The 13,141-nt window shown below is 38.2% G+C and overlaps 1 protein-coding gene across 22 annotated transcripts in view; it reads right to left on the bottom strand.

Annotated features, from left to right (window-relative positions):
- smoc1 (SPARC related modular calcium binding 1) overlaps nt 1-8,562 on the bottom strand; it is a 44,798-nt gene extending 36,236 nt beyond the window's left edge. For 16 of the 22 annotated variants that reach the window (XM_079458060.1, XM_079458047.1, XM_079458051.1 and 13 more), the window contains exon 1: nt 8,172-8,521. In XM_079458060.1, coding sequence (XP_079314186.1) covers nt 8,172-8,279 — 108 coding nt within the window. In that variant the 5' untranslated portion in view covers nt 8,280-8,521. Of the gene's footprint in view, nt 1-8,171 lie in introns of all 22 variants that reach the window. The other 6 variants (XM_079458045.1, XM_079458062.1, XM_079458049.1 and 3 more) reach the window with 6 other exon arrangements.
- Nucleotides 8,563-13,141: the final 4,579 nt, after the last annotated feature.

Here is a 13,141-nt window from a genome sequence, read left to right as displayed (position 1 = left end):
TAGAACGAGTATACTCTTACTCTTAAGTTTAGCCTGGATTCCTCACAATAGAACATTTCTGGAAGAGCAAAAGATATAAGAGAAATCTCTTTGCACAGATGGATTTGTATTCTTGGCAGACGTTACACATGTGCGTATGTGTGTGGTATTCACAGGCAATGCCAGAACTATTCTGTGTAACGTGTGAAGCGCTCATTACCTTTAGGAAGAACAACAACAAAAAATAACGGGCAAAAGCTGACTTCTGATAGGCTGCTGTGGAGTTAGCTGCCCGAGTACATCTGGCACCTCTCAAAAAGGTTTGACAAGTAAGTGAGAATTCTGTTTCAAATTAGAACTCAGTTTAAAACAAGAATTTGCTGATTTTCATCTTATATTTGCATAAATAATTTCCGGAGTTCCAAGTCCCAAAATCTACTACTAGACAGACCAGTGACAAATACATTTCTGCGATATATTGACAATCTGGAGAAGCTATCTCGCGGGAATTCATGTACGGTAGGGCTGAGCGATCTTCCCAAAAAAGCATATCACGATCTTCATAACAAAGAATCTCGATCTGAATTGAAATATAGGGTTGTGCATTAAGTTTTTTGCACATAGCACTGGTGTTACAGAGGTTTGAAGTTTTGTTGCACCGGCCAAACAGTACAGGTAGCACAAGTATATAACGTCTGTTGTCATCTTTAAAAAACACTAATTCACAGATCATCACATAAATAGACTGTTCAACAACAAAAATACTGCAGTAGCCTATACTAAAGTGTTTACTAGACCTATATTAAACTGCGGTAAAATTCCTAGATAATATAGTTTTTGAACCTTCTATGGTCAATATTAAAGTATAATTATATTACTACAGTTGATTAATTTACAACAATAAAAAAATTTGCTTTACCAAATACTATAGAACACTACAGTATTTTTTCATTCGAGTGTTTAGGTTAACCTGTGTTTTATTTTGACGGGTCGCCGGGACACTCCCACAATAGACACTTGAGTTTCAGTGTTAGTAGTTCAGTGACGATAGTTTTTTTCAAACAGTGAAAACAGTTAAATGCACCTGAAATAAAGTCTCGGGGCAACTCTGGGCGTGATGTTTATGTCCTCATACAGTGAGACACACACAAATCCATGAGCGTTAAGCTGTGGAACGCATTCACTCATACACGCAGATGACATATTTTAATAGCAGGATTCCGCGTCCGCATCACAGAATGCACAGAGCTCTAGATATCGGCTGTAGGAACTCAATACAAGTTTCAATCGCAAAATAGACTAAAACGAAGTCAATAGGCCCTTTCATTGACGTCATTCAACTTTCGCCTTTTCGCAAAGCAGTGTATCACAACTTCCGTTTTGCTCTCCCACAAAAATTTTACAACAGCGACTAAAAATGCAAGTGGTCAAGCCATCGGTAAGATTATTATTGTGTTTAGTATCAGGCATGTTAATATTTCGTAACATTATTGACTGACAGAACACGTATTCAAGTACTTATCCTACCACCTTCGCTAACGCCAAATATATTTTTAACCTTTATCTAGCTTTTGATCTTGTCGTAAGTGACTTGTCATCTAGCCGTATTTGTGGCAGCTGTGTAAGGGACTTGGTAAACTCCATAATGAAGGCGCTAGCGGAAGTAACGATACACTGCTTAGCGGCACAACGGAAGATGCGTGACGTCATGTGAAAAGAGCCTATTAGCTGTGCGCCATCGACTAACTTCACACACAAACAATTCTTTTGCACTTGCAAAACTGTATCGCACGCGCTCCTCTGCTCTCGCGGTGCTTCAATGTAACATCTCAATGGGTCTGTGCAGTGCTGAATGTTGTCGAACACACCTCTTGTTTTAGGCGACACATAAGATCACGATCCTCTCGATTCTGTTGAAAAGTGGATTGAGGATGCCTTTAAGATCGATCTCGATTTAAGATCGTCAGATCGCCCACCGTACATTTTAATATGTTTTTTTTCGCGACATTGACGCTAGGTTCAGTGTTGGAGTTAGGGGAGGCCACCCTGACCTCTATCTCTATATCTGCACCACTTCAATCCTTATTTATTAGCAATAAACTATCTGTAATTGTATGACTTCGAGGTAGATTAAAAGTAAATAAATAGTAATCCTTAAATAGTACACAATGGTACTTTTTTGCAAAACAAAAATCTTAAAACAGTGTTTTACAGTAGATCAAAGTATGGACTAATCATAGCACAGAATGTGAGAACATTGTTGTTTATGCTTCATATAACTGTCCGAAACATCTTTGAATGATTCAGTAACACCTGTCAGATTAATTAAATCGTAACTAACTAATTAAATTCAGGCTAACAGGACATATGCTTTGTCCTTCTAAAACTACAACTTGGCTGCGGAACAATCACTTCTTGAATCAATGAACCTCAGTGATTGTTTGACCACCCACAGAACCGAAAAAAAGGAAACAACAACTTAGGTGGTCATAAAAGGCCACTATTGGCATTATAATACAGACAACATCTTCCAAATTCACACTATTTCTTGCTATTTCTTGCTTCCCATGTGGGTTTGGTACTGGTTTAGGTATCATGGTGTCTGGTATTGGTCTAGATGCAGGTCTTAGGACGCCTGGAGCACAGATCTTAAAGTTATTGTTAAGCCATTTTTATTTTTAACCATGAACCATTTTAACCATTCTTACATTAAGTAGTCAATTCCATCAAATCTCTGGTTTATTAAATATGCCAAACTATCTTAAGGACAAAGTTTTTTTAAACTACACATTATAGTAAACTTTGCTCCATGGGGTAAATCTATACAATGCTGTCTATTAACTTCAGCTTGTTGAACAAATGCTTTTGATTATTATCCCCTTGTGCTTGCAGTAACAAACAAAACCATGCACAGACTAAATAAACGGCAAACTTGTTTGTCCAGTGTAGTAGCGCAATTAGTTCTGTAGTCAACAAAAGCATTAAGAGGAGAGAAGTTCCCCATTCAATAGTCAATACATCATGGTTTTCAGCTGATGAATCCCGGCTGTCCGATGAGGATAAAGAGACACTACTTTTATCGGGATGTAATAGAGCCCCTGGAAGGCTGGTCATCTGCTGTATTTTCTCAGAGTAACCCATATCATTAAATGCTGAGAGCCGCTGCTATCTCTCCATGCCTCAGCGCTGACCCTGAACACATTCCCTCATCAGAAAACCTTCCTTATCCAAATCCCAGCTGTCCCTGACTGTATGCCGAGCACACAACTCTGGCCCACACAAGGAGAACAGCCCCGACTCTGTCTTCCAACGTGGTCTGCCTACTTCTCCTTCTATCTCTCTCGCCCACAAATGTATCTCTTTTTATTTCACTATCTCTGTCTCACACTCACTATCTCTCTTATTCGCCGTCACCTCCAGCTCTTGGGGAAGTCTGGTGTCTGCCTAGAGTAATTTATCCTGAAAATGTGCACACCAGCGATGGTCATTTTGGGTAATTTCGTTCCCAAATAATGTAAAACAGAACTACTGCTTCTAATTTAAACAGTGCTTATGATGACTAAACGGTGCAGTATGCTGTGAAATTAATCGAAATCGTCAATTTTGGACCACCGTACAGTGGTTCAGCAGTGCTTTTTCTTGCATTTATTTTTCTGTTAACTGTCATAATCGTGCAGCCCTATGGTGCAGAACTAGTCTAGTTGATACATACACACATGCACTAGCAGCTGCAGAAGCCAATTGGTTCTGTTCACCATTTGACACACTAGCCTTGTGTCAATTTGTTGCTCTTGACTTGTAACAGCCAAATTTATTTAAGCAATATCACTTGTCACCACCATGTAGTTTGGCTACTAATGATAGATGCATTTGAATAAGTAATTGGCCAATTAGCTCATTTATTTCTTCTCTGCCAAAGAAAATAGTTTCGGAAGAGGGTCCAGCATTAAACTTTCCTTTAACCAAGCAACTAAGGGCTAATAGAATTGCGTATATGAGTACAGTTAAGCGACAACAATTCATCTGCAATGAATCGGATTCAAATCCACTCTGGGTTTACCATTTTGGATTTCAGCTAACTAGCTAGAGAAACCTGAAATGATCCTTAAGCCAGAGGAAGCACTGAAAACCTTCTCCTACAGACCACTCTGCATCCTGCACAACACTGATTCTACACTGCTCACATACTCTGGTCTGAAAAGCTGTTAAGACAGACAAGTACAACGATCTGACTATCTCTGCGATCTCATACTAAATATCAAGACATTTCAACTTTTGTGAAACGCACATAACGCACATAAATTCACTCCATCTTTCGCTCTCAGCCATTAAAACACAGCTCACTGACACCTGCGGTTTTGGGTGTGATGTGGGCCGCTGATCCAATAAAAAGAGCAGGGAGGGGGTGTACAGGGGGCTTGGCTCCCATCTGCAGAGTTGGGAGAATGCATACTTGGCATGGAATCGCCTCACTGTGTTTGTTCTTTACACAGCTTTATGAGGTTGTGATGCATTCAACTAGGTATGTTTAATGCCCTGCATCCCTCGCCCACCATTCAAGTACCCAGTGAATTTTTCGGTCACTCACACTGAGCATTGGTTTTACATTTGCCAGACAGCTTGACCGTAGTACAGAACCACAAAATGTATGGTTGTGTGGAAGGTCAGATTCAATATGTAAATGAGCAATACATGAATTGACTGAAGAAACACTTGACAGACCTGGGCTAACACTGAATCAGTCTTGAAAGTATTCGTTCATTACGACAGCTATTTGTGAGAAATAAATGCTGGGGGAATTCCTAATCGTATCTTTTAATTCAGCTACTGAACGAAAACAGATTCGACTACGCTTTGTCATGTTGAAAAAAGTTCACACTTTATTAAGTCCACACTTCAAAGGAAAAGACATAATGAAGTCTTCAAAGCATTGCTTGGGTGGATCATGAGAGAGGACCCAAATAATGGAGAAAAAGCTGTAAAATATAAGAAATCTTTTTTTCCCAAGTGCAAATAGCTCACAAACTTGTCAAGTATGAAACAGCCTATATTAAAGAAACAACTACAAGCAGTGATTCTACCAAAGAAATGGCTGTTTCTATTGTAGTAATTATTACCTTATAAAAAGTGAATGAGCAAAACTAAATAATAGTTCCTTAGCATGTGAACTGTTTATGGTTATCAAGCAATGTGGCATTGTGAACATTTGCAGTCATGGGTGTGCATTTTTACATTTGAATGCAATGGTGTAACTTTCCGGTTTATAACTATAGTCGACTAATATGTTTTTAACACCACATACAATAAATTAGATTAAAAAGAACATTTGGTACAGGGTCACATTTTTTAGCTCTAGGGCCAAAACAATCATCAGAAGCATTTCATTTTTTTGACTGATGGGTTTTTCAGATGTGTCTGACTCCGTCATTTGAAATATTGTACGTCTGTAATTTCATGCTATTCATTTTACAGCCTCTAATTGAATACGGAGCAAATGCTACACATGAAGGTCTTGTTGTTTATCCATATATAAAAAAAATGCTTTTTGATGTGTGTGATGTGATCTCTTTTTAATTGTGTATGTTACCATGGGAGAGAAAACTGTAGTATAACAATTTAACTGTCAATGTATGCAAGCCTTGGTATAAAAGGTGATTAAATCATATGTTTCTAATGGTTACTTACTACTGTAGCAAAAATATAAATATGATGAAAAATGTGTTGACTTACATTTAATTTGTTCATTATCTGTCCTAAGGACCTTGTGAGACTAGTTTTATGATTATTCCTGTTTAATGATTTAGGATTATGAATAAGATGTTTTTTAATAATAAAAAAAGCTTTTACGATCGACTCAAAGTAGCATACATTTTCACATTATTGTATACTAAGCTCTAAAAACGGTCACCTGTTCAAGCCACTAGAAGTACTAGAAGTAAAAATGTACTGTTCATCCGAGTAAACATCTTATTTCAGTTCTCATATGTTATTCCTTTAAAGCTAAGATGATGTCATAGTAACACTACAACCTTGTTTATTAGACTGTTATCAGGTCAATAACAGAGAAAGTTATCTTCTCTTTCCAGTTTTATCCAGTTCTTTTAAAAAACACAACCAAACAATGCTTACTGACAAGTTGGTACGTTCCCTTTTCCCAAACACTGCATTGTTGACAGGATCAAATCCTAAGCAAATATTATCTTCCAAATCTGTGGGATATCAGAACCGGCCAAGCATTAAATTTCTGTCCATGGAACAGTGTGCTAAATTAGTGTTACATGTGGAAAGAGAAATATGAAATCTCTCTACTGTCAAGAGACACTTCTTTTTTTTCCTTTCAAATGTTCTTTCCTTTTAATTCTTTATATTTTTAATAAATGCAGTCACCAGTTGGCTTTCAAAAAATACCTTGATTCTCATATTGGCCAAAGAATATCTTTCAGCATCCATAATCCTCATGAAGCATTTGGTTCTTGGACCTGACTACGAACAGAGATAAGCTCTTACAAATGAGCCACTATAGGGAGTATAACTCCATTGAAGTATTTAACTTGAGGTTTTCAATAGCTTTTTTAACACAACCTTTCTAACCTCCTGTAATTATTAGATGGACGTGATAAAAAATGGTCCAGTAGATACTATTACATTTCACGCTGTATAACCCTTGCCAATAGAAGACGGGTAAACAGATATTATATCACAAGAGATTAAAGCTTGGAATGATAAATGAGAGTAAGAGAAAATAAGTAGAAGTAAAACCTGGAAAAGGCTCAAAGTCACTGCTTTCCAGTATTTCTTAGCAGCCAGTGTCAAGTAACTATCACGTTAATCAAGTTAATTGATGAACTACTTCAAACTTGAATATTATAAAGGGAGACATGTCTTCTCCATAACTGGAAAGTTTTTTAAACTCCATAACTTTTACAAGAAAAATGTGTCATTATATTATACAGATCGCGTGTTGTATTTGAGATCACAGAACCGCACGGATAACTGATTATCAACCTTACTCCAGCCGAACACAACTATGACAAAATCTCAGCTGCATTCACAAATGTCTAAGTTGCTATCTCTCTTGTTTTTTCCCAAATCCACAATCTTTAGTGAATCTCAATGGTCTGAGTGGAGCTCTGAATGGACATTTTATTGCATTGATGCTATCTTGACAAGCCATCAGAATTGCTCAAATACCTGAGGGCGGAAAAGAAAGCTTTTCTGGGGAGGGTTTTCTTACATCTTGGCAAGTGTTTGGCTGTTTGTATGAACTCATTTATTTGTCATTAATCTTATTGATCTGATAAGGCCCGCATGAAATGAAAAAGGGAACAGCTCATCACCCTTTCACAAATCATCCCACTTATGGTCGTGACACCCCAACAGATGCTAAATCAAAGTGTTACTTTTTTTGTGTGAGAGATCAATTTTAAACACACCGTATAGCAGTACTATTCAATATTGTCTGCAAACTTATTCAGCTGCAGAAAGAAATACTCTTTGTTGAAATCGTATGAAATGCTGCATTGGAAAGGCAATGGTCTTCTTTTCTCTAGGCTCAGAGGGGTGCACAGGAAGCAAAAGACCTTTATGACAAAAGGTCAATGGGTGTACTCAAGTCTCGCTGACAATCCTGCAGCACAATGTGCCTCAGCAAGCAAAACTATTCAGCTGAACCACTAAAAGATGCTGTGAAATTGCCAGTGGGTTATTATGTGTTCAATGTTTAGTTTATTGTTCATAACTTAGCTAGTGCAATGACCGAAAAGCTTGGATTGCAAGTATAATATTAAGGATGCAATGCAACAAATGTTAGTAACCTTGGTTGCATCTCATTGGTTGTACTGTACCCTATGGCAGCTTAAAGATGCATTCTATACAAAAAATATACACAGGGTTAACCAAAACATGACAATCACGATAGGATATTAAAGACACACTATAATATAGTGTTATTTTATATAACGACATTGTGTATGGAAACAGAGATCTTCACCTGATAACACTGTTGGTGTCATTGATTTTTCAATAACGTCAAAATTGATGCCTGGTTTAGGGACATCGTTTCAAGGTTTTAATACCTTGGTAAGCGCTGACAACTTTGAATAACGCAGCAAAGCTACAAAACAGCACTTTCAAAATGCGCAAATGTGCGCAGCTGATCATGCGGTGGAGAGCCGAGTTACGCGCTGACTTACCCTCGGACCATTCGGCTTCTGCGCTGAGGCTGGCGAGACGCACATCATCATCAGCAGCAAGGTGAGGGAATATAACAGTACAAAACGGACCAGATTGTGGGAGTACATTCTGTCTGATCGTGAAATATTAAAACAGTAGCCTATAATACAATTTAACAGGCAGGGTCCCGAGTTTGCAAGAAATTCCAAAAGTTTGTTCCCAAATGTATTCGTCCTCTATGGGGTTTTCCTTTACATGTGTAAATAAGCATTCGTTTTCATAGTGCCTAGGAGGACTCGTTCAAGATGATGGTGATAAACTCTTTCCACGGCGAGAGACGTACGGTCCTTTAAACAGCTACAGGTTGAACAGTGGCGTACACGTTGGGAAGCGTTTAAAACCATAGGAGGCGGGATTATCTGGTGAGATTGACATTTCAACAGTCCAATGACAATTTAGCGGGGTGACGGGTGCAAAGGTCCGCGGATAGATCATCGGTCTGGTTACCGGCACGTCTTGTGACGCACAAAGCCCTACGGGCCATGTGGATAGTTTGAGGCTCTTTTACGCACAGTTTTCTTTCTTGTTTCTTTTTTGTGTTTATTGGAGTATGACAGTTTTGTATTAAAACAGAGTTTTATGTGTATTTTTTGTACTTGATTATTTCGTTTGGGCCAAATCAATATTTGAATTATTGCAACCCAATATAACTGTTTACATCTGCTGATGTTTACAATATAGATATATGAATTGTATATTTAAACTTTTTTGTAGTCAAGCTTGTATACGAAAATAAACTATGGTTTGCAGAAAAACAAAAAGACCATGGTTATGAAAACCATGTTTTTAAGAACCATAGTAAAATTATGATTACTGTAGTAAAACCATGGTTTTGCCATTAGTCATCTATAGACCAAAAAAAATGGTTACTACAATTGTACCACAAAGAAACATGTGACTTTAAAGGGATTGTTCAACCAGAAACAAAAATTCTGTTATCATTTACTCACCCTTTTGTCATTTCAAACCTGTATGACTTTCTTCCTTCCGTAGAAAACAAACGAAGATATTTAGAAAAATGTTGTTAACTGGACCGGTTTTGTGTCCATACAATATACGTGAATGGGGTCCAGTGCTGTTCGGTTACAAACTTTCTTCAAAATATCTTAATTTGTGTTTTTCGGAAGAAAGTCATTTTTTCAGTTTGACATGACAAAAGGTTGATGACAGAATTTTATTTTTGTGGGGAACTATCTTTATGGTGCGTTAACAGAAAAAGTTGACTTTAAAAATAAGTTTACAATACATTTTATATCAAACACTTTGCATTCGTACAGACATAAGAAAAATACATTAGCTTTGCATATTCATTGTTCAATCGGCACATTGGATCAAATGTATTTCATAGTATTATTCGAGTATTGTGTTGGCATAATATTGTGTGTAGAGATATTTAAATGTGTTGTGTATATGTGATGTCTATTGTAAACTTATATTTGCCTCCTCATTGTCATGACTGCTGCCCAAAAAAACACACACTTGTTTATGTTTAAGTGAAAATATAACGATTTATTAGATTTTATCTGATATGTATATTAGCTGCACGTCATTGCAAATTTTTTTCATAATGTGTAGCGTAAATGAAGAGATGAAGCATAAAATGGGGATATTTCGATCTATCTTCAGGAGCTGAATGAGACAAAAAAATCAAAGATCTGCAACTGTTTGGTCCGTACTTTACTTATACTCAACACAATCCAATTTTAAGGAAAAAATGTGAAGCAAAAACAGCACGGTCATTGTATTCTTCTGGATGAGATTAACAGACAAGCAGAATTCCGTTTTGACTCAACTGCCTCCACTGCTATCATACATGGCGATGTGGAATGCGCCTAGATCTGCAGTCAGATTGTTTGTGGGATCTCTCCCTGGTTGCCTGGCTGTGCCAGCTGGTCCTTGCCCGGCTGGGACTGTGTTAAGTTGTTCTGGGGGAGGGGACGGTCAAAGGAGTGTCTAATGGAATGTTAACGAGATCACTTTATGTCCACTTTCCTCCTGCCCTCTCCATTAATCGTGCCTTCATACAAAACAAAGACACCTTCTGGTGTGCGAAGATTTGTTGTTGGAGAAACGTTGACCAACATAGATGGCTGTTGTCATTTGGCTGGACTTGAAACAAATGTTTGACAAGGGCCAGAGAGAAAAGAGAGGGCGAACAAGCTGAAAAGGGTTATGCTGCCCAATTATCACACCGACCCTTTCGACAGATCCTCAAAAGCGTCTGTTTATAGCAAGCAAAGCCGACGGAAAATTAGCAGGTGTCTGTAGACAAGACAAGCCAGCCCAAACCGACGGACACCCTGCCGACTCAAAACACAGTTATTGCAAGGCTTCGCACATTTCATGGTGTTAATCAACACATCAGTACAGAAGCGAGGTCTCCCACTTCATGTTTAGTGTCCTTAATACCTTTGTACTTTAAATTGTGTGGCTCTTACTCCTGTTAAATCCATTTACAGGTTTTGTAAATTAGACATCTGGACGGAGCTTTATTGTGGTTTCACCAGCTTTTACAAATGTTCGACTTCAGTACGGAGATTAATGTCCCAAGGCCAGTTCTCTGGCTGGCCTTGACAGAAATGGCCGTCTTCTGCACATATTCTCACCAGACGTTGAAATAATCTGTGAAATGTGTGTAATAATGTTTTACATTCTCTTCAATGGGTAAGTGTGTTCCCAGAGAATATGTGGCCAGAGACAAATCCTCTGTTGCACAGAATTTGAAATTATGTTTCATGCAGGTCTCCATTATTGTCTAATAAAAAAAATGACCTAATGTTAGTTGAGTGAGAGCTACAATATCAAATGAATTCTATTCTAAAATAGTACTGATTTATCTGTGCACAGTTTGTAGCATTGTTGAGATCTTTTCAAAGAACCTTTGTGTAGACAGATTACTCGGGTTTTATTTTAGGAGAAGTATGATGCAAAATATGTCTGCAATTTCTCTCTGTTTATCTTATTAGGAGTGAAAAACATGTAAGTATGAATTGTATTGCTCTTCGTGTGTGTCTATTCATAAGATTCAGTCTAAAAATGCTGGGTTATGTTTAACCCATGAGTCTATGTTGGGTTGTTTAAGTCCAAACTCCTGGGCCGTTTCAACCCATTGTGGAGTCAGTTATTTTATTAATGGCGTTAATTTCAGTCCATGGTTGGGTCAAAATAGGACGAACCCAACCATGGGGTTAAAATAACCCAGAAAATTCTACATTTTTTAGAGCGTTCTTTACTGCCTTATTAGTTTAAAACGGGGCTGTGTTTGGGGACTCATAAATTATACATTAAAGATGTGAACAGTGTCTAATATGTCTTCGTCCATATTTCTCAAAAGCGCCCCTTTAACCTTATCGGAGAAGAATAAGGAAAAGACACAAGGAATATGGACAGAGAGGGGACTTCAAACAAGAAAATGCAAGGTCAGATGGAGAGCCCTTTGCTTTAAAGTCCCTCATCTGGATTTCATTTGTTGAATTCCATGTCTTTTACATGTACTGGGTGCAGTTTTCACAAGCTCCCGTATCTGGAAGAGTCCGATGGTCCAGTTATTGGCCCGTTTCAGCTTTTACACATTCTTGAGGGTGTTTCCGAAAAGATGCTTTTTAACACGCACGCTAACACTAACAGATGAACTTATCATTCACTCAGACATATCATTCAATCACCTTGTCAACAAGAGGAGGAGTGATCCATAAAGAGAGAAAGTTCAGAAGAAAGTGAGGTGTGAAAAAACTATTGAGACAGTGTGCAATGCATGGTGTGTCCAACACCTGCACTGCCTATTCACCCAAGTGTTTACACACTGTCATCCACAATTAATGGCTCTCAGGGGTACTGCTGGGGCCTCAGACCCTTCTTGGGTCCTTATGAGTGCCTAATTGAGCATACCACCCTACTGATTGAATTAACAGCTTGGTGCCAGGGACCTTCACCCCACCGGCAAGGGGGGATTCATTCCCTCTGTGCCAGCCTGATGGAGGGGGGAAGAGCAAGGGGTAGAGAGCGCGAAGTTGTCAAAATGTCAGCAAAGCGTGGCCCTTGCTGTTGGCGAAACCAAGCTAGAAATGTGAACTGGGGGCATTTAGAGGTCCCGGTCTTCGGAAGGACAGGTCTGCCCTGCGAACGCTGGGTCCTAAAGCTGGCTGGAGTCTCTCTGCCTCATGAAATCTGTCAAGAGATGAATTTAATGGCCAGGCCACATTTTTCTTTAAATTATATAAAATCAAATCAAATAAGAATCAATGAAAAAAAGGTACATTTAGACATTTTTATGACAGTTCAGCATATCTAACATTATCATGATAATTCTACCATTTTTAATTGACGTTTTTAAAGTCCTGTAGTGTAAAAAATAAATATTTATTTTTGAAGAAAAACATTTCCTTTTTCATTTAGCTTATATTTCTTATTGTCTCATTTTGCTATTTCTGATTATTACATGCGCATCCGTTTTGTTCTCTATGAAAAATGCCATCGGAAGAGCAGGTGGTCTAGGCCCCTATATTGGCTTCAAAGGGATAGTTCTCCCAAACATGAAAATTCTGTCATGAATTACCCTCTAGTTGTTCTAAACCTGTATCAATTTATTCGTTCAGTTGAACACAGAGAAAGATATTTGGACGAATGCTTGTAGCCAAACAGTTCTTGTACCCCATTGACTACCATATTAGTAAAAATTACAATGGTTGTCAAAAGTGCCCCAGAACGGTTTGTTGTCCTACATTCTTCAAAATATCTTCTGTAGTCAACGGAACAAAACAAATATAAAGTCATTTGTCCTACTACGGTAGTCAATCGGGTCCTAGAACTCTTTGGTCACAACCATTCTTCCAAATATCATTCTCCGTGTTCATCGGAACAAAGAAATGTATACAGATTTTGAACAACTCGAGGGTGAGTAAAGGATGACAGAAGTTTCATTTTTGGGTGA

Source organism: Barbatula barbatula (genome assembly GCF_947034865.1).
Source record: "Barbatula barbatula genome assembly, chromosome: 6".
NCBI lineage: Eukaryota > Metazoa > Chordata > Actinopteri > Cypriniformes > Nemacheilidae > Barbatula > Barbatula barbatula.
This window is presented reverse-complemented; position numbering and strand designations above follow the sequence as displayed.